The sequence below is a fragment of the Meriones unguiculatus genome, assembly GCF_030254825.1.
Source record: "Meriones unguiculatus strain TT.TT164.6M chromosome 13 unlocalized genomic scaffold, Bangor_MerUng_6.1 Chr13_unordered_Scaffold_28, whole genome shotgun sequence".
NCBI lineage: Eukaryota > Metazoa > Chordata > Mammalia > Rodentia > Muridae > Meriones > Meriones unguiculatus.
In genome coordinates, this window is record NW_026843644.1 from 11,449,713 (window position 1) to 11,471,673 (window position 21,961).

The window sequence follows — 21,961 nt, forward strand, 5'->3', positions numbered from 1 at the left end:
GGTCTGTGGAAGTCATAGTTTGAATTATACCAATGGAGAGTAGGAAAAGCTGAAACCTAGGATCCTAGCTACTCTGGATGTGCTGACTCTTTCGGTTATGGCAGGCTGTACTTAATCTGAAAGGAAATGTTACATATCACAAAAACACTGTGTGTACAAAGTGGCCAAACATGCAGCCAGTTGCTCTGGATCAGCTGAAGGTTTAACCGGACAAACAATAGAGCTGCTTTCAAAGTGAACTTCCATTTCCAGGACTTGAAGGAAACACTGGGACATAAGCTCTTAGGAGAAACCTGTGGTGAGCAGGGGCCTGTGCCAAGGAGTGTAAAGAATTAGGAAAGAGAGGACTCGGGAATCATCGCATAGATCTGTCCATCTCATAAGCTTTTGCCAGTGCATTCCCTGTGCCTCACCTTGTGCTAAGAGGCAGGCAGATGACAATCAGAAAGTCAGAGGCTCCTGCCTTCCCAAGCCTCATGATGTAGCAAAAGAGAAAGCAGTCAGTCTAGAACACAGTCATTGTCAACAGGCAGTGACAGAAAGCACTAGCTGTCTTTGGCAAAGACCAGTTGAGCAAATGCTTAACTCAGAAGCCTGTTATAGTTTCTGAAGAAAACAGATTACATCAGCACTTACTCAGAAGTCTCCCAAGCAGGCTAAAGAGTGCTGTGTTTAAAACGTGTGTGTGTGTGTGTGTTAATTCTGCTACAGCCTCATGTAATATGACAGCTGTAGTGAAGACAGACAAACATCTCCACAGATCACTGTTTTGCCAGGATATCCAACAGAGTCCTCAGAGAATGGCTTGGCATATATATTTGGTTATTCATGACACCGTTTCTCTGTGTAGCCTTGGCTGTCTTGGAACATTACTCTGTAGACCAGGCTGGCCTCAAACTCACAGAGATCTGCCTGCCTCTGTTTCCCAAGTGCTGGGACTAAGGTGTGTGCCACCACCACCCAGGAAGAATATAATTTTTAACTCTTCATATATCACTAAAAAGTATATGAAGTAATATAATATTTTAATCACAATATTTAGCCATTCTACAAAGTACAAATATTTAAACTGCTCTATGCTGAACATCCTAAAGACAGTCTGCCCTCCATGCCCATATATTTCATATCTTCAAATTCAACTGAATACAGGTGGAAAATACTGAGGAGGAAAATCAAAAGCAGCCATGGTGGCTCATGTCTGTGGCCCATGTAATCCCAGCAATTTGGAGGCTAATGTGTGGGGGGGTGAGCAGGAGAGTTGAAGGCTGCCAGGTTTACACAGTGAGCATCAGTGAGAAGAGATTACATTTAGTAAGACCTGCTTTGCCAAGAAAAAGAAAATAGAAGGAAGGGGGTAAAGGAGGGGAGAGAGGGAAGTAAGGAGGGAGGAAGGGAGGGAGAAGAAGATGCACAGAGGAAATGAGGAAGGAAGAAGGACATTTTTTAACTTCATGTATTCTGAATATGTACAGATAATCTTTACTTGTTTCTATTTCCTAAGAAATACTCTAGTGACTACTTATGTAACAGTGACACCTAAAGATGATTTCAACTTTAAAGTCTGTAAAAGGTTTGTTTTACACAAATGCTAAATTCTTTAGTGTAAAAGACTGGAATATGTTTGAAGATGCCGTGTTGAAACCCAGTACATTTTCTTGCTAGCCTAAAAAATTAATAAGTAAATGTGACAGGGACATCCAAAGATTTAGATCTGTGTGAGAGAATCTTGAACTAAACAACTGTGCATATCAAGAAAAAACTGTTATTCAAAAGTTATTTTTAAGCTAAATAAATCAGAAAAAAGCATTAATCACTTGTCTCCACTGTCTTCTTGTTCACTTTGCTCCATCTCTAATCTTTCTAACATTCCTAGAGGAGAATTTCCTACCATACACCCACAACCTTTTCTCCATCTCTTTCTCTCTTTCTCTCTCTCTCTCTCTCTCTCTCTCTCTCTCTCTCTTTCTCCCCATGGACATACCCTCCTTTTTAAAATCATACTATATTGGGGATGGAGACACTGCTCAGCAGTTCAGAGCACTTATTGCTCTTGAAAAGGATCCAAGTTAATTCCAAAAGCCCATTTTGGAGGGCTAGCACACCTCTGTAACTCCAGCTCCAGGGGCTCTCTCCTCTGGACCTCACAGACATCTGCACTCATGTGCACAAACACACACACACATAATTTAAAAATGCTTAAGGTTTTTTCTAGGCAGGGTGTGTCTGTGTATACTCGACTGTCCTGGACTCACTTTGTAGACAAGGTTTGCCTCGAACTCTCAGATATCCACCTGCCTCTGCTTCCCAGGGTGCTGGGATTAAAGATGCACACCACCACATCCAGCTTTTAACCACATTTATATTACATTTTATTTGTTCATTTTGTGTACATGGCATGTCAGAGGATAATCTAAGAGAATGGGTTCTCTCCTTCAACCATGTGGGTCATAGGGATTGGACTCAGGTATTTAAGCTTAGAGACAATTGCTTTTACATTCTAGCCATCTTTCTGGGCCAAAACACAGCCTCCTCCATATATTTCCATATCTCTCTCCAAAGAAACAAACAAACAAAAATCTAATATGTAGCAGAAAATAAGAATATCCAATTAATTATCCCTCTAGTAAGACATTTGGGATACCAGTTTAAAAAAAAACATTCTTTAATAATTAATTGACAAGGGGTCAAATTTGGAAGCAGAAGTCATCGGTGAACACTATAGACCAAACCATTTGCTTCAATGACTTCCCATGATTCTCAGAACCATCTATTCTTATACATGAGAAATTGGGCTCATGGTCAGAGAATCCCACAGAGACAGGCACACCAAACCCAGAGGCAAAATCAGTAAAAGTAGCTGACTCATCCCAGCGTGGCTTTCAAGCAGATCAGCTGACACCTGGAAGTTTTTGGGTGTGTGAGCATATGCTGGAGAAGCAGAACTAAAGGGAGGTCAAGGTGAGGCAGGTATCTTATCTTGTCACCTGACAAGTTAGCCCTTGGAATCCAGGTGTACTGACTCACATCCTTACTCAGAACTGAAGCATGGGGATAGTTGAGAATTCAAAGCTAACTTGGACCTGCAGAGTGAAATCCAGGATAGTTCAGGCACACATAGTGAGACCCAGCCCCAAAAAGCTAAGAGAAAAGAAGAAACAAATGTCCTTAAAAACAAGAAGGTCTAGCTTAAAATTCTAAGTCAGCCATTTACATGAATCAATTACTTATTTTTCTCTTAGTCTTAGTTTCCTCATCGATAAGGCATGGATAAAATTAAAGTTTCTGCCCACAGATAAGCATAGAACCTACCTCTCAGTAAAGACACATCTCCTTGCAACAGACACAGACCATTGTAGAAAACCACAGCAGATCACAATGCAGAGATGTAGAGCTGAGCCCCAAATTATCTAAAGCACAACTCCTTCAGCTAAGGCTCAGGAATCATAGTGGAAGATTGGGTGGAAAGATTGTAAGAGCAGAAGGAACAAGGCATTCCTAGAAGTGTCAGAGAAGCTACACCAATGAAGCCTCAGCAACATGGCTGCCTAAACAAGACCTGAACAGAGACAAAACATGTAGACAAGAGGAAGGGCTCAAGGGGCCCCAATGCTAGAAGAACTACAGCCAACTAAGGAATGCTCAGAGCAGGGAAATAGTCTTCCTCAGGAAGAGCTTCCAATTTGGTTATCCAATGACAAGTAGTCAGTCCTGAAATCATATACACATGTTATGTAGAGCAAGCTTGCTGTATATATAAATTTAGGAATATATATACAAATAGGTAACAACAATGAAAGAATATAGGCCAGGAATTTGAGAAAGAGCAAGGGAATGGGTACAATGGAAGGGTTGTAGAGAGAGAGAAAGGAAAGAGGAAAAAGAAAGAATTATATTTAATTTCTAAACAATTTTTAAATTAAAATTCCAGGAAGAAACTATGATCAAAGTGCAATATATGTAAATATGAAAATGTCACAGTGAAACCAATTATTTTTGTACAATTAGTGCATATAAATAAAAATGTAAAGTTCAACTTAGCTTACAGATTACAAATACAACACATGTATGCATACACAACCCATTAAGTCCCCATATCCTGTGCCAAACCCCACAGTATGGGGTGGCAGTACAAAATGAATAACATATTAGTTCTTGTTAATTAGCTTATATTTGCTGTCATTATTATTAAGTGGAAAGCCTGAACCAAAGGTGAGGAAATCCCTCAGCAGATGCCCTATGCAAGCCTGATACACTGAGCTCAAGACTCAGAAACCCACATACAGATAGAAGACATCTATTCCACACATTTGTGGCCTAACTTACATATGTGCTCATGGACACATGCGCACACACACACACCAAATAAAATAAAATAAATTTTAAGAAAAGAAGCAAATCAACCTTGACAAGAAAAACAACCCAGCAATTTTTTTCAGCCAACTACCTATCTGGGAATGATGGTGGTAAACAGTAGGGCATGGGGACAGGAGATGCAGAGCTGGGCCAGTACCTAAGGGCTGATGCAAACTTGTTCTTGAATTTGAGGAAACACTTCTGTCAGTGAACTCCTTGCTTCTCTCAAGTTGGTTTGGCTTGGGATTCTACGCCTGCCTGTGCACATGCACAGTAACTAAATAAATGTGAAGGAATTAATAATTAAACAGACACACAAATATGTGAAGAAATTTTTATTTTAATGAGTTCAGTTGAATAATTCCGTAAGTGTGTGTGTTTACACATGTGTATTCAAAACATCATGCTGTACGTGGTAAAGAGAGTCTGGCTGCATACCCACATGCTGCATATTCAAAGAGACAACTGGCTGCAGATAGAAAACACTCAGAAGAAAATGCCAGGCATGGTAACACATATCTGTAATCCCAGAACTAGGGAGGCTGAGGCAGGATGTTTTTGAGTTAAGGCTACCTGGGCTGCGGAGGTGTTTCCATTTCCTAGCTATTGTGAGTGAACATGGCTATGTGGGGATCTGTGGAGTAGGATGTGAGTCCTCTGGGCATGTGTCAAGGAGTAGTATAGCTGACTCATACTGTAGGTTGATTTTTAACTTTTTAAGGGTCTCCACGCTGAATTGCAGGGTGGCTGGAGCAGTTTGCAATTTCACCAGCAATGAATAAGGCTTTATTTTTCCCTGCATTTCTCTAGCATTCTTGTTTATTGTTTTGATGCTTTTAGACATTCTTAGTAGGGTAAATGAAACTTCAAGTTGTTTTGATTCACATTTCCATAATTACTCGGAATAATATATATTTTTGAGATATTTCTTAGCCATTTTTTTCTACTTTTGAGAACTCTCTGTTTTGGTCCCAGGCCCCATTGTTTTTTTACTAATTACACTTTATTCCCTTTGAATCCCCACTGTGGTTCCCTCCCTGCTCCCATCCCAATCCTTCCCTTCCTCCACCCTCCCCATGCATGCCCCTCCCCAAGTCCACTGATAGGGGAGGTCTTCTTTTCCTTCCTTCTTTCTTGAGACTGATACTCCAACCAAGGACTATGCATGATTTAACCTAAGACCCTTGCACATATGTAGCCTATGGCAGTTCAGTATCCAAGTGGGTTCCATTGTAATAGGAACAGGGACTGTCTCTGACATGAACTGATTGGCCTGCTCTTTAATTACCTCTCCCTGAGGGGGAAGCACCATTACTAGGTCACAGAAGAAGACAATGCAGCCACTCCTGATAAGACCCAATTTTTTTTAATGAATACTTTGTTTTTGTTTTATTTTTGTCTCTTTGGTTTTTGTTTGTTTGTTTGTTTAGTTTTTTGAGTTTTTCAAATATTCTTAATATTAATCCTGTCATATGTATAACTGGCAAGACCCCAATTCTGTGAGCTTCTTCTTCACTCCATCATTTCTTTAGCTGTGCAAAGGCGTTTGAGTTTTCCTAGGTCCCACTCATAAAACTAATTGTTGGCTTTAATTTTTGAGCAAATGGAGTCCTATTGAGAAAGTCTTCTTTTTTTTGTACCTACACCATGCAGGACATTGCCTGGTTTTTGTTTGTTTGTTTGTTCTAGAAGTTTCAGTGTTCTCGGTTTCAAATTTAGGTCTTTGGCCCATTTGTAGTCAGTTCTTGTGCAAGGTAATAGGTTTGGCTCTAATTTCATTTTTGTACCTGTGGACATCCCCTTCTCCCAGCACTATCTGTTGAAGATGCTGTCTTTTCTCCAGTGATTGATTGCTGCTTGTTTGTTTGTTTGTTTGTTATTTGGGTTCCTATTCAAATATTAGATAGCTGCAGCTAAATACACTCATGTTTGGGTTTCAGTCTTATTCCCTTAGTTTCCAATTCTGTTTCTGTATCCATAGCATACTGTTTTAGTAGTATAGCTATGTAATGTATCTTGAGATCTGGGATGGAAATTCCTTCAGCATGGTTCATGGTTCTTCCGGCTATCCAGGTCTTTTGTGATTCCATGTGAATTTTAAGGTAGTTTTTGTTTTGTTTTTTGTTTGTTCATTTGTTTGTTTTTGTTTTTGTTTTACTGTTTCCATGAAGAAAGAAATGGAGGGGAAGTTGATTGGGGTTGCATCGGATTTGTAAATGGCTTTTGATAATTTTTACTATGTTAATTTACAAATCCATGAGTCACCTGCTTTTGAAAATTACATTTTAAGGAGCTCCACAAGGAGAGCAACAGAAGCAAAAAAGCAGGGCACAGGGTTTTTTTCTGAGACTGATACTCCAAAAAAGGACCATGCATGGAGATAACATAGAACCCCTGCATAGAAGTAGCCCATGGCAACTCAGTGTCCAAGAAGGTTCCCCAATAATATGAACAAGGATGATCTCTGACATGAACTCATGGGCTGGCTCTTTGATCACCTCCACCTGAGTGGGGGGCAGCCTCACCAGTCCACAAAGGAAGACAAAGAAGGCAGTCCTGAGGGAACCTGATAGACTAGCATCAGATGGAATGGGAGGAGGACCTCCCTTATCATTGGACTGGGGGGAGGGGCATGGGAGAAAAAGAGGGAGGGAGGGTGGAATTGGGAGGATGTGGGGAAGGGGACTACAGCTGGAATATAAAGTGGATAAACTTAATAAAAATTAAAAAAAGAAAGTTACATTTTATTGGAGTAAAAGAGGTACTAAGCAGTTAAAAGCATGTATCACTTCCTAGCACCCACCAAAGAGGGCTTATAACCTGTAGCTCCAGCTTCAGGACATCCCACAGCCTCTTTGACCTCTTCTTAAACTCATATATACAGATACATACACATATAGACATTTTTTTAAACTGGGTCTTGGGCTGAACAGATGGCCTGAATGTTAAGAATGCTGGCTGTTCCTCCAGGGTGCTAGGCTTTAATTCCTAACACCCATATGGCACCTCACAAATGCTGATTACTCCAGTTACAGGGAATCTTATTATTATTTTTTATTGGCCTCTACAGACCCTAAACATGCACAAAGTGCCCAGATACACAGGAACAATACCTATACACATAAAATAAATAATAGAAAAAAATTTAAATAAATCTTTTTGTAGAAACTACATTTCATTTTCCTATTGTGTAGGCAGGAGAGGTAATATAAAGATACAAGGATGTAGTGGTGTATACATGGACACAAAAAGCACAGCTCAGGCCTCAAAGGAAAAAAAACTCAGTTTATTCTGGAGCCAAATTTGAGTGACAGAGGCCCAGGAAACATGCAGATAAGTCAGCCCAGGTTTCACTAATGTAGTTTTATGTTTATGTTTTATAGTTTCAGAATAAAGAAAACCCTAAAACCAGAGCCATTTTAAAATACACTGTTGGGTTCATCAAAGAGACAGTGACAGCAAAATGCTGGAGTCACTTCCCCAGGTCTCAGATGCTATCTGATGACATCATCAGCTTCAAGGTTGGTGGATGCTAGTGGTCTGCTCAGTTAACTGAGCAGATGGTTTTTATCTGTTAACTACAGGACGTTTCTTTCAACACATAGGTGGGCAAGGAAATAGCTAATGGAAGGAAAAAACTATTTGCAGGCTAAGATACAACTTGGTGCCAGGCTGCAACTTTCCCATCTCTGCACATCACTGCATCTCTAAGCAATGAAACTTTGCAGACCCAACTTCTTTCCAGAGACTCTCCTTCACAGAGGTCAGAGGACAGCTTGAGGGAATGGTTACCCTCCATGCACCATGTGGGTCCCAGGAATTAAACTCAGTTTATCAGGCCTAGCAACAAGTGATTTTACTGACTGAGATGTCTTGCTGGCTTAGTAGACATCCTCCTTGTAATCCTCTTCATACTGAAAGGTGTGCTGGCTAATTTACATCAACTTGACATAAACTTGTGTCATTTGGGAAGAAGAACCTTAGCTGAGAAAATTCTTCCACCAGTCTGGCCTGTAGGCAAGCCCTGTGGTATGTATTCTTAAATGATGGTCCATATGGGGTCTCTCCGGGCTGCTATGGTCAGTGCCATTCTTGGACTGGGCCGGTGGTCCTGGATACTGTTAAAAAGCTGGCTTGAGCAAAAAATGTCCTTCTTTCTTCTCTGCTGGGTCCTGGCTGCTTGCTGTTGAAATGGGAAAGTTCATGAAACTTGAGAAAGTGGTGCTGGTCCTGGCTGGATGCCACTCCAGATGCAAAGCCATCATTGTGAAGAATATTGATAATGACACCTCAGAGATCTCTTACAGCCATGCCTTGGTGGCTGGAATTGACTGCTATTCCCCAAAAGTGACAGCTGCCATGGAGAAGACAAAAATTGCCAAGAGATGAAAGATCAAGCCTTTGTGAAAATTTATAACTACAATCACCTTGTGGCCACAAGGTATACTGCGGACATCCCCTTGGACAAGACTGTTGTCCAAGGGGATTTTTATTTTTAGCGATGTAGCTCTGATGTACAAGTCCAGGTGGGAGGCCAAGGTCAAGTTTGAAGAATGATACAAGACAGGGAAGAACAAGTGGTTTCTCCAGAAGCTTCACTTTTAGGTGCATTTTTGTTTCCATCATTAAAAATTTAAGAAGAAGGAGGAGGAGGACAGTTGGCTTGGCAATTCGTGATAATCAAGAAAGTGAACAGCATTCTTCCATGGCCTCTGCTTCAGATTCTGCCTTGAATTCTCATCATTAATTTCTGTCTAGTGGACTACAGAATTTAAGTTGAAGTAAACATTTTTCTTTCCAAGTTGCTTTTGGTCATGGTGGTTCATCACCATAATAGAAATCCTGACAAAGACACAGCAACACCAGGTTAAAAAAAAAAAAAAAAAAAAAAAAAAGGATAAATGAGGATCACTGAGATGGTGGCTTCTTGTTCCCAGAAGACACTGTTAGGAGAAATGGTGGAAAGGCACACAGTTTGGTTTCTAAACAGGACAAGTCGTAAAGGAGGGAAGATCATGTGGCCTAAAAAAATACCTGCCAGGGTCTGTTCAGTGGACTTCCAGCCTTAGTTCTGTCCTATCCCACAGGGATAAATTGGTACTTCCCTTAATACTCAGCCAATATCAAGAATGTCCATAATATCAAGGCATGTTGGTGCATACCTGTAAATCCCAGCACTAAGGGAAACAAGGCACAGGTCTCTCTGTGAGTTCGAGGTCAGCCTGGTCTACAAGGACCATGCAAAAAAATCCCCAATCTTTACAAACAAACAAACAAACAAACAAACACAATATCTAGTTTTCCCTCAAGTAGAACCCTCATAAGCTTGAGTTTAAATTCATCATGTAACAGATAATTGGCAAATTTCCAGGTATAATAAATGTAGGAAAACTGCACTGTTGTTCTCATTAATTTTTGCTTGTGAGAAATTGGGTCCAGGATCAGCATATCCCACAGAGTCAGACACACATGGAGCATGGGAATAAAATCCAGCCCAGGAAAAGTTGCTGAAATATCCCAGGTAGGCCTTAAGGGGCATCCTCAGGCAGCACACTCTCTGTGAGACCTTATCTCAAAAATAAGTGAATAAGAGCCAGTGAGATGCCTCAACAGATAAAGGCACTTTACTGGCCCAAACATGATAACCTGAATTAAACACCCAGTTCCAAAGAACAAGGAGAGAAGTAAGTCTAAAACACTTTTCTGTAAGTTCCTCTTGCTTGGCAGCACTCATACACATATACAACGATAAATAAATGATGCCAGTATGTAAGCCAAATAAACCCTTTCCTCCTGAAGTTGCTTTAGTTGTGGTATTTCTTCAGAGCAATGGTAACCTTAACTAGGACATCCTGTTTCAAAAACTTAAGAGAGCTCTTTATTCCTGTTCATCTTAGGTGTTCCAAGTGGCTTTCAAATACATGCCAATGTGCCATTTCCCAATTCCTGCCTTGTCAATAAGACCTGTAGTCCAGCAAAACATAAAGTGGTAGCAGCAAGAAGAAAAAACAAATTCCTAGTGAATTGCTAAAAGCAATAGTTAAAAATAAACATCTCTATTCTTGATTCTTGGAGCCCTAAAAACTGGTGATGAGAAATACAGCAACATGTGTGAATCTAATTTACACATGTGTAACATCCTAGAAGATGATGCTCCAAGGAGCTTTATACAATCCTCACTGTAACCAAATCTCTGAAAGTTCATCCTGTCACTGTACCAGACAACTGCTCCCAGGAGGAAGAGAACATGACTGACATAGGGTTGTAAGCCCAGAGCCTGGGGATGGAGGCAGAAGATTCAGTATTTCAAAGCCAGCCTCAGCTACATAGTAAGTTTAGGATACCCACATAAGAACCTGTTAAAAAAAAAAAAAACAAAACAACAACAACAAAAAAACTAAACCCAACCCAAAGCAACCAGCCAACATCCCTCCCTCCAAACAAGCAACCAATTTCCTAGAAATCCTAGCTGTTCACTGAACAGTATATGGAGATCTTTGTGGGTTTATCTTTTCATGTGTGTGACAGAAGTGTTTTGAAGAATGACTGTAGATGCTTGACCACAAGTCACCAAGTTATCAGGGGAGCTAAGTTCCCCATTATGAATTGGGTCCATCCAGCCCTCCAAGGCATAAAGTTGGCCATTTTCAACAGTTTTCCATTATTAAATGAAAATGCTTTACATGAATCAGGATCATGGAAATCCGGAAGGGATAAATACTTTGCATAAGAAAAGGTTAACAATGCGTTTTCCCTTCGGTTGCATCTGTGGTCTCTTCCTAGTATTGTACAACAGGTTAGATGGGGAAGAGACTCTAGGGCTTGTCTCAAGACAGCTCTGCATAATATTTGTGGCACTCCCCAAAAGTGGCTCTAAATGATTGATTGAGAGTGAGGACTTGAATCCAGCATCTACTGTAGTTTGTTATTATCTTACCATAGTTCTATATAATAATCACTTCATAGACACACAAACCTCTCCAGAAACTATATGATAATTACTTATCAAAAAAGTTGCTGTGTCCAGATGTAAAGGAGCACTGTGATAAACTAATAGGTACTGCCTATATAGACCCTATTCTATCAAGCTTTGTTTGTTTCCCTGTAGGGCAGGATACAGATAAACAGATTTAATTATAATGCAGGCTAATGAAAGGCAAGAAGAGAAAAAAATTCAAGTTTTATATGAGTGTGTGGATAGGGCAGGGCGTAGTGGCTCATGTCTTTAATCCCAGCCTTCAGGACACAGTGTCAGGCTTATGTCTGTGAGTTTGAGTCCAGTTGTCGCATGGCCAACAAAGTGAGCTTCAAGAAAGCCAAAATGACACAGTGATAAAAAGACAGCATCTTCAACAAGTGGTGCTGGACAACTGGATGTCTACAAGTAGAAAAATGCAAATAAATCATATTTATCACCCTGCACAAAACTAAAGTACAAGTGGATCAAAGACCTCAACATAAAACCAGACACACACTAAATTGGTTAGAAGAAAAAGTGGGGAAGAGCCTAGAACTCATTGGCACAGGAGACAACTTCGTGAACAGAACACCAACAGCACAGGCTCTAAGACAAAAAAAAAAAACAATAAATGAGACTTTTTTTAGATAGCTATGTAGCCTTGGCTATCTTGGAACTCTCAATGTAGACCAGCCTGGCCTCAAACTTATAATCTGGTCTCACAGATTCCCTTACTTTTACATAGAACCAATCACCACATAAATGCTCTCTAAACTTTTCCTCTTCTTCTCTAATTCCTGACTGAAGACATCTTCTATCTGGACCACCTAGAAAAAGTGAATTCAGTGTCTTGAAGGGAGGCAAGCTTGCACTTCCAGGAGAAGGAAACAAAAGCCAGTAGAAGCCTGCAGACCTGGGCATAAAGAGCAAGGGAAAGGAGATGGGGATAGCGTCTACATGGTAGAATGCTTGCTTCAGGAGCACAAAGCCTGGGATTGATCACCCGCACCATGTATTCTGTGGATAATAGCACAAGCCTGGCAACTGGCACTTGGGAGATGGAGGTAGGAGGATCAGAAACTTGGGATCATTCTTAGTTATGTGGCAAGTTCAAGGCCAGCTTGGGTTTCATAAAACCCCTTAACAGAATAAATTAAAAAGTAACAGGAGCTGAAGATATAGCTCAGTACTGAAACAGCTTCCTAGCACAAGTGACACCTGGATTCAACCCTCAGTACTGCAGATGGATGGATGGATGGATGGATGGATGAATGGTTGGATGGATGATATTCAGTAGTTGTAGCAAATGCACCATGCTGATTTAAGGTGTTAATAACAGAAGGAAGGTGTGGTGATGTGTGTTCATGATCTCAACACTTGAAAGGCCAGAGCATGAGAATCAATAGCTCAAGCTTTTTTCTCAACTACATAAAAAGTTTGAGGAAAGCGAGGACTATATGAAAACCTATCTCAAAAAATACAAAACAAAACAAACAAAAAACACTAAATAAGTTTTAAAAATAGTGGAACTGGGAGCTAAGCACTATTTGTTCCACTTTGTGTGCATCCATAAATCCTATTTCATAAAAGCAGGAGGGAATTACAGTATAGATGACTAACCTATTGTAGCATTTAAGAATCTGAGTCTAGGGGGCCTGGTGAGATGAGATGGCTAAGTGACTAAGAGCACTGGATGCTCTTTCAAAGGACCCATTTTCAATTCCCAGAACCCACATAACAGTTCAAAACTGCCTGACACCAGTCTCAGGAGATCCGTTGCACTCTTCTGGCATCCTCAGGGACCTGATACACATGTGCATAGACATACACATAAAATAAACATAATTTTAAAAATTCTTTAAAGAATTTGAGTCTTGTCTAGTGGACATATATAATTACACTCTTCATTAATGGTGACCTTTTAAGAATGAAATAAAGCTGGGCAGTGGTGGTGCACACCTTTAATCCCAGAACTCAGGGAGGCAGAGGCAAGCGGATCTCTGTGAGTTCAAAGCCAGCCTAGTCTACAAGTGAGTACAGGACGCAGGTTACACAGAGAAATTCTGTTTTATAAGAACAAAAAGAGGTCATAATTTGTACCTTCAACCCCTGCACTTGGGAAGCAGAGGCAGGAGAATCACTGTGCAGTCAAGGTCAACCTGGACTACACACTGTGTTCTGGATCAGCATGGTCTACAGGATAAAATTCTATCTCACAAATATAATAAAATGACTAAAATAATATTAAAAAAGAAAAGATCATCCTGAGTGAAGTATCCCAGAAGCAGAAACACACCCATTGTATATACTCACTTATAAGTGGATACTTATAGGATACTAGTCCTATAATATATGATAAACATACTAAAATCTATACACTTAAGAAGCTAAGCAACAAGGAGCACCCTGGGTAAGATCAATCCTCACTCAAAAAGACAAAAGGTATGGACATTGGAAGAAGGAGAAAACAGGAAACAGGACAGGAGCCTACTACAGAGGGCCTCTGAGAGACTCTACCCAGCAGTGTATCAAAGTCAATGCTGAGACTCGTGACCAAACTTTAGGCAGAGTGCAGGAAATCATATGAAAGAAGGGAAAGATAGTAAGACCTGGAGAGGACAGGAGTTCCACAAGGAGAGCAACAGAATCAAAATATCTGGGCACAGGGTCTTTACTGAGACTGATACTCCAACCAAGGACCATTCATAGATATAACTTGGACCCACTGCTCAGATGTAGCCCATGGTATCTCAGTATCCCAGTGGGTACCCTAGTAAGGGAAACAGGGAATGTCTTTGACATGAACTCAGTGGCAGGTTCTTTGCCCACCTCCACTGAGGCTGGGAAAAGCTTTGCCAGACCACAGAGGAGGACTTTTCAGCCAGTCCTGATGAGACCTGATAAGCTAGGGTCAGACAGAAGGGGGGAGGACCTCCTCTATCAGTGGAGGAGAGGAGCATGGGAAGGATGGAGGGTGGGATTGGGCGGGAATGAGGGAGAGAGATACAGCCAGGATACAAAGTGAATTAACTGTAATTAATATAAAAAATAAAAATTTAATTTTAAAAAAAGGAGACAAAAAAAAACAAGATAAATGCACCTCTGCTCCCCTTTGTAAATATATGGTTGAGAGACTTATCAGTCACAGTATTCAATGTAATTCCACAAACTTTTATTGAGCATCCTCTACCTGCAAGGAATTGAGCGCAGGGACAAAATTCCAGAGGTAGAAATGTTAAGGGTAGTGTTACTTGATCATGTTAAAATACTACACAAAGTCTCTCTGGAGTCAGAGATGACAGAGCCCCAGAAGATGAATGGTATAAAGCTATTATGAGCTGGGTTTCCAGCTGTCTGAATCTCCTTCCCTACAGAAGTTGATACACTGGATGGCCCACAAAGGAGCCTGCCATGTGACCCAGTCACTTGTCTTATACCCGGCCCCGACTTACATTTTTAAAGTGTGACTTATACAAAGGTAAGAAAAAGTTTAAATTTAGCTGCTGGATAAAGGCGCAAGATGTGAGCTGGCCTGCTTTTCAATGAGGACCATTGTAAACTTTTGCACTTAGTTTCCAAAAAGAAATTAAAAAAAACAAAAACAGAATAAAAAACAAAAACAAAACAAAACAAAACAAAACAAAAAGCCCTCAAGAGCACAGATTCACAGGGATACCTGGATTGATAGTAATTCATGTAAAAAAAGAATAAAATAATAAAATAAAATAAAACAAAATAAAATAAAATAAAATAAAAACAACTGGGCTTTTAATTGACCACAAATTTGTTCTGAGGCATTAAAGGTATGTGGCTGATAAAAACAAAGGTTAGGGCAATTCTTCAACACAGCCATAAATCTACAGTCCAGATAAGATGGTGGCGTTTTGATCCTGTTCTAGGCAGACCACACACTATTTTCACAGTGAGGCATCCATTTCCCTGTTGGAACTCGGCATCCTTGACCATTTTTTATACAATTATTTATTTTTCAGAAGTATTTCTGCATTCACATACAAGTGTCATGGCACTCATGTGGAGGTCAGAGGACAACTTCTGAGAGTCAGCTTTCTCCATGTTGGTTCTGTGGATTAAATTCAGGTCATTGGGTATGGCAAAAAGCATCTTTAACCATGGAGCCATCTCACAATCCTTCCACCCCCTGCTTGACCTCATTACTGTGAAGAAATGTTTCCTCACATGCCTTTTCTGTTCTCCATTCCGGCATGTTTTTGAAAACAGTATGTGAGAACAGACAAAGAAATATAACAAAACACTATACATATAAAGATAACAAAGTGGTACTAACCAGATAACCTGGTTCTTTCCTGAAAATGCCACCATACTGGCTTTGTTAAGTGATTCTGTTATTATAGTCTCTTCTCATTTGGAACCTGGGCCTAAATGTGGAAGTCATGCTTTTCAGTCATTATATATACTCCAGACTCCCATGCCTTAATCTTAACCAGGCATTTTGTCCTTCCTAGATTCCTACTTCCACCAAAGACACAAGAGACCAGTCTTACCAAACTTCTGTAGGACTCTAAATCTTCCATTTAGTCTGAAACCTAGGATGCTGTGAGCAAAGTTGTTACCAGAACAAAACTGTAGAAGTTCCTCTCTGATTCTCAATAGAGGAACATCGAATGACAAAGAAACAATTAAGGAAATGTTCAACATCTTTAGTTATCAGAAAAATGAAAATCAAAACAACCCTGAGATCTCACCTTACACCCACCAGAATGGCTAAGATCAAAAACTCAAGTGACAACACATGCTAGAGAGGATGTGGAGAAAGGGAAACCCTCCTCTACTGCTGGTGGGAATTTAAACTTGTACAACCACTTTAGAAATCAATCTGCTGCTTTCTCAGACAATTAGGAATAGTGTTTCCTCAAGATCCAGCTATGCCACTCCTAGGCATATATCCAAAATATGCTCTAGTACACAACAAGGACATTTGTTCAACCATGTTTGCAGTAGCTTTATTTGTAATAGCCAGAAGGTGGAAACAACCCAGATGTCCCTCTGTTGAGGAACTGATACAGAAATTGTGGTACACTTACACAATGGAATACTACTCAGCAATTAAAAACAAGGAAAACATGAAATTTGCAGGCAAAATGTGGGAACTATAAAAGATCATCCAAAGTGAGGTATCCCAGAAGCAGAAAGACACACCTGGTATATACTCACTTATAAGTGGATATTAGACATATAATATAAGATAAACATACTAAAATCTGTACACCTAAGGAAGCTATGCAAGAAGGGGTACCTGGGTAAAATACTCAATCTTCATTAAAAAGGCAAATGGGATGGATATCATAAGAGGAATAAAACGGGGAACAGGAAAGGAACCTACCACATAGGGCCTTCGAATGACTCTATCCTGCATGGTATCAAAGCAGAGGCTGAGACTCATAGCCAAACTTTAGGCAGAGGGAGGGAATCTTATGAAAGAAGGGGGAGATAGAAACATCTAGAGGGAACAGGAGCTTCACAAGGAGAGAAAAACAATCTGGACACAAGGGGGCTTTTTCTGAGACTGATACACCAACCAAGGACCATTCATGGAGATAATCTAGAACCCTTGCACAGAGGCAGCCTGTGGCAGCTCAGTGTCCAAGTGGGTTTCCTACTAAGGGGAACAGGGACTGTCTTTGACATGAACTCAGTGGCCTGCTCTTTGAACACCTCCCCCTGAGGGTGGTGCAGCCTTACCAGGATACACAGGAAGACAATGCAGCCAATCCTGATAAGAACGGATAGACTAAGATCAGATGGAAGGGGAGGAGGATCTCCTCTATCAGTGGACTGGCATACAGAAATGGGAGGAGATGAAAGAGAGAGGGTGGGGTTGGGAGGGGATGAGGAATGGGGCTACGTCTGGAATACAAAGTGAATAAACTATAATTAGTAAAACAATAATTTCTCTAAAAGAAGTTCCTCTCTGCCCTTCAAGTTAATAGTTATTCCCTGCCCAGGGATCTGTCTCAATTCTCACTTCCCTCTCTATCCTTGCCCTGATGAGAAGTTGGGAGAATACCAGGAAAGGAGGAGGAGAAAAAGAGAGAGAGGAAGGAGCCACACATTGGATCTCTGCCTCTAATCTCAGCATTCAAGAGCTGGAAGCAGCAAATGACATGAGTCCCTAACAAAGAATAAAAAGCGGGGGCAGACTCAGATGTTAAGATCATGGGCTGCTCTTCCAAAGGACCTGGGTTGGGTCCACAGTACCTATGTGGTAGCTCATATCAATATGTAACTCCAACTTGGGGGAATCTGCTTCTCTCTTCTGGCCTCTATGTGCATGCATGTGGTGAACAGATACAATGTGAGCCAAACATCCACACACATAAAATTAAAATAAATTTCAAAAACACCTAAAATAGTTTAAGGAAGGAAGGATCTATTTTTGCTCACAGTTTGAGAGTACAGTCCATTGTGGGTGGAAAGTTTATGGTGACAGCATAAGGCATCTGGTCACATCATGTGTGAAGTCAGGAAGCAGAGAAAGAAGTGCCAGCAATCAGCTTTTTTTTTTCTCTTTATGATTCAGTCTGTACTTGAGCCCAAGGGAAAGTGCAGTGTGGGAGCTACTATGTCAACACCCTACAAAGCAGGGGTTCAGGTAACTTTAAAATCACACATCACAGTGCATCCCACAGGACACAGGAAATGTCTCTATCACCTACAATGGTGTGATCAGAGCATTTCCTTCTAACTCCATTCTGGATTTATTCAGTGGTTTGGGCTAGCCTGGAAACCTTGCCAAACTGCATAACGTTCTCCTGAGGAACAGTCTTCCAGATTCCAAAGGATGGACTTGCAAACTGACTTCTGTAGTGCAGCACCATCCACTGCTGGGAACTGCCTTGGGGCAGCTCTGGAATTCTACCCTGCAGCTGCCTGGCAGAAGAGAACCTGGATTTAGCCAATCCAGGGTGGGGTCAGAAGCAGAGGAAAGCTGGTAGCTGCTGTTGCTGCATACTAAGACACAACACTCTGACACAACTGGGAGAAAAGGCTCAGAGCCTACAGTACTAAGGACTTTACTTGATAGGCACAAGTCCCCTTCCCACACTTGAAGCTGATGAAAGAGAGACTGACTCACTTGAAGATGAGAGGCATCTGCCATTTCCAAGAGTTTCAGAGTAAATCCTTCCTATAAGCAGCTATGGGTTGGAGTGCCACTCCCTACCAGAGCCACATTGGATTTCAAGATTCCTGAGAGCTATTTTGAGTGGTTTCAGTGCTCACGATCCTGGCAAATTTAGCCATTTTTCAGACAATATTTAGATTCTGACACAAGTGTGAACTAGATGACTTTTCAAGGCATGGCACAATGTTCTGTTTAAGGCTTTTATTTCCTTCTCAGAGCATTCTCAAAGTCCTCTAACCCCTTTGTGTGGCCTCCGGGAAATTTCCCTAAGGTTCTGCACACACTCATGTGGGGACGGGGCAAAGGGAGAGGTAATGAATGAGGGCAAACCCTCATGTGTTTTGGGTCCTGAGGAATGTGGAGCTTGCAAAGACCCTTTGCCTCTGCAGCATATTGAATTTCCAAGATGTGTGGTACCAATGCATCATCTGAGGCATTTCATGCTTTATGGATGTTCTTATAGTTGGCCTCAAAATACATGGGAGTGTATAGCTACAGTCCCTTGCTCCCTCATGAGTGATAACTAGGAGCTGGCTTGCATGTCAAACCTGTTATGGCTGAAATAATAGCATATCTGCAGCTTTGCTTTAGGGGACTCACTTAAACAGTCTGTAGTGACTAAGATTACAGACTGAACAGACGGAAGGGACAAAAGGCAAATTGCAAAAGTGCTCTTTTTCAGCTCAGAGAAGCCTCACTGTATTTTCTTGATAGCATCTTACTCACCAGACACAACAAGAGACATGAAAGCTGGCATGGCAAACACTACAAAATAATCCTGCCTTAACACTGCCCAACAGACTTCTTGCTCATCAACAGACAAACTTGCTAAAGAAGGCATAGCCTTGTCCAGCTGTTCATCATGGATCCTACCCATGTCCTTCTATTGAAAACCTTTCTCAGGCTGCAGCTGTGGTGACCTTATGACTAATCGGTTCATTTGTACAACCTACTGCTCATATTCAGTTCTCTCAGCAATAGCTGTCTCTACTCTCCCAACAAACTCAAAGTGAGGAAGCTGGCTGCGCTTTCTGGCTGGAGCTTTGAGTTTGGGGTAAGGCTTCTGGGGTAAGCCAAGGACACAACAGATGCAAGGAATAGTGGGCTCCCACACTTCTCAAATCAAGTATACCAGTAAGCACTCACCTTATTATTCACCTGAACAGTTGTTTCCCTGACTGGAAAAGAAAAGTGAGACAACCCAGAATCTTCTAGAAATAAGAACTGTCAAGAGTACCTTGGGAGGAGGGGACAATTGAGTCATTACCTTAGACCTTCAGGAGTTTTCTTTCAACTTGGGTTCTCTTAATTTCCATTTCCATGATCCTATTGCTCCCACCCTCCAAGAAAATACTACTTTAATAACTGGCCTCTTAACATGGCTTGTGCCAGGCTGGAAAGTTCCCAAAGCTTTTACACAGCCCTACAGAAAAACAGGACATAAACAAGAAAATGTATGATGTATAAAGAGCAGGCTTGTGAACCACATTAACAAGGGCAAGAGTTGGAGAACCAGACATTGGAGGAAGGGATTTTCCATGGTACGACTTTCTTGTTAGTTTTTTGAGAGTCATTTTTACTCTGTAGGAAATGCATCTGTATTTTGAAGCTTATACAGTATGGCTTTCCATCTCCTTATCACACTCAAGCACTCAGGGTTTGTTTGCCATGAACTGTCCGTCTCAGTTATCCTGGGAAGCTTCCTCCTACTCCTCCCTACCTCCACCCACACCAGGACTTCTGAAGATATGTGGAAAGGTGATTGGGCTCAGGTATTCAACAAATGTGCCCTTGTGTATGAGCTGTAGTGCAAGACACAGGAGTGCAATAACTCATACTTTGTTTTATCAGGCACCATCTGATAGGAGAAAATTTCCAAGGTCATTTCCTTAATGCTCTATGTCATTTAAAAAATATTAGATGTGACATTAAAAAGAATACTACAAAAAAAAAACATTTATCAGGCACATTAATCTCTGCCAATAAAAATATTACAATTTAGAGAATTCCTAAGGGACAGCAAGAAAGAAACTCTTGCAAATGATTACATCTTCCCGAAGACGGTAAAGAGGAAAATCCCACTTTCTAGAACAGTCAAGATAGCTCATCTCTATCCTCTATGACTCCCATAAGATGACTAAGAGCCCCTATCAGGCCAGTCCAGCTCTCCAGACCATGAACTCTTTACCAATATCTCCATATGTAACCTAGAGTCTTCCACCTGAGAGTGTTATCTTCACTTCCCGGAAAATGCTTCTTCCTTCATCTGCCTCAGTTTCCTCAAAGAAGACAAAGATAAAACACCCGAAGACATCACAAGTGAACTCCATCTGAAGCCTGCCAGTCAGTTCTACTAGGAAGAGCATTTTTTGCTTCCAGGGTGGGGTGGGATGGGAATGCTAACCTTTGACATACCCATCAGAGAACAGTCCTGTGTGGGAACCAGCCTTCAGTTATGGCTCTTATGCTATCGATGCTCCATGAGGAAGAGATACCCAAACTCTTAAGTCTTGGACCTTGCTTGGGGGTCTCATTGGGCAAGACCCTATAGGTACTCCCTAGGTCCTCTTGAGTCTCAGCAAGCTTATTCTAGTGGATGGTGCACATAGCCATTAAACTAGCTTAACATAGAGCAAGCATCCATGGGACCATACAATTTATCCTAGCACCTAACATAACATATCAGATCTGTTAGTACAGAGCTATATAAACAAACATTTCACAGCCCCCAAATTCTTCAAGACATTTGACAAAGATCAACCAACAAAATGTATTTCAAAGAAAACAGCAGGTGGAAGTAGAGGGTTACTTTTTTTTTTTTTTTTACTCTGGCATGGAATGCAAACTGAAAAATGAGCTGCCTTGACCTTTTTTTAAGTTACACAATCAAACACGAACATACAGCATCAACAGCTCATAGAAGAGCCTCCGGATAGGTGGTATACCAGATGGGGATGACATTCATTGCCTTATTGTGTGGCTTTGACTCCAAACAAATGAGCTTATTTTACTTTCCTACATCAAACATGGTCTTGAGGCTGGGAGTGTGACTCAATTGGTAGAGTACTTACCTAGCATCTGAATCCCAGTATTGAATCAACAGCACTGCATAAAACCAGGGTTTCAACACATTCTCAAGATCCCAGCACTTGGGAAGTGGAGGCAGAAGGGTGAGATATTCAAGGTCACTCTCCGCTATACACAGAGTTCAATGACAGACTGAACTTCAAGATATCCTATCAATAAAAAGAAGGAAGGGAAGAGGAAGATTATTGAATGTAATAAGCGATATCTTTCACAGAAATGTTCCACACTTCATATCAACATTTAATTTTCACTCTGTGTATACATTCAACTACACAAACATGCTGTTAAATCATTTCATGTAGAGAACTGATAGCATGGAGAAAACATTTGGATTGACTAGAGTTGCCATCAGCAGCTTTCATTATGACCTACTGCTCTTGGGTCCTGAAAGCCAGAAAATG

The 21,961-nt window shown here is 40.9% G+C and overlaps 1 protein-coding gene across 1 annotated transcript in view; it reads right to left on the reverse strand.

Moving 5' to 3' along the window:
* Nucleotides 1-21,961, reverse strand: part of LOC132650690 (zinc finger protein 91-like) — a gene marked incomplete at both ends in the record, with an annotated part of 682,672 nt that overhangs the window by 559,346 nt on the left and 101,365 nt on the right. The window contains 1 exon segment of the mRNA XM_060376030.1: nucleotides 19,831-19,843. Coding sequence (XP_060232013.1) covers nucleotides 19,831-19,843 — 13 coding nt within the window.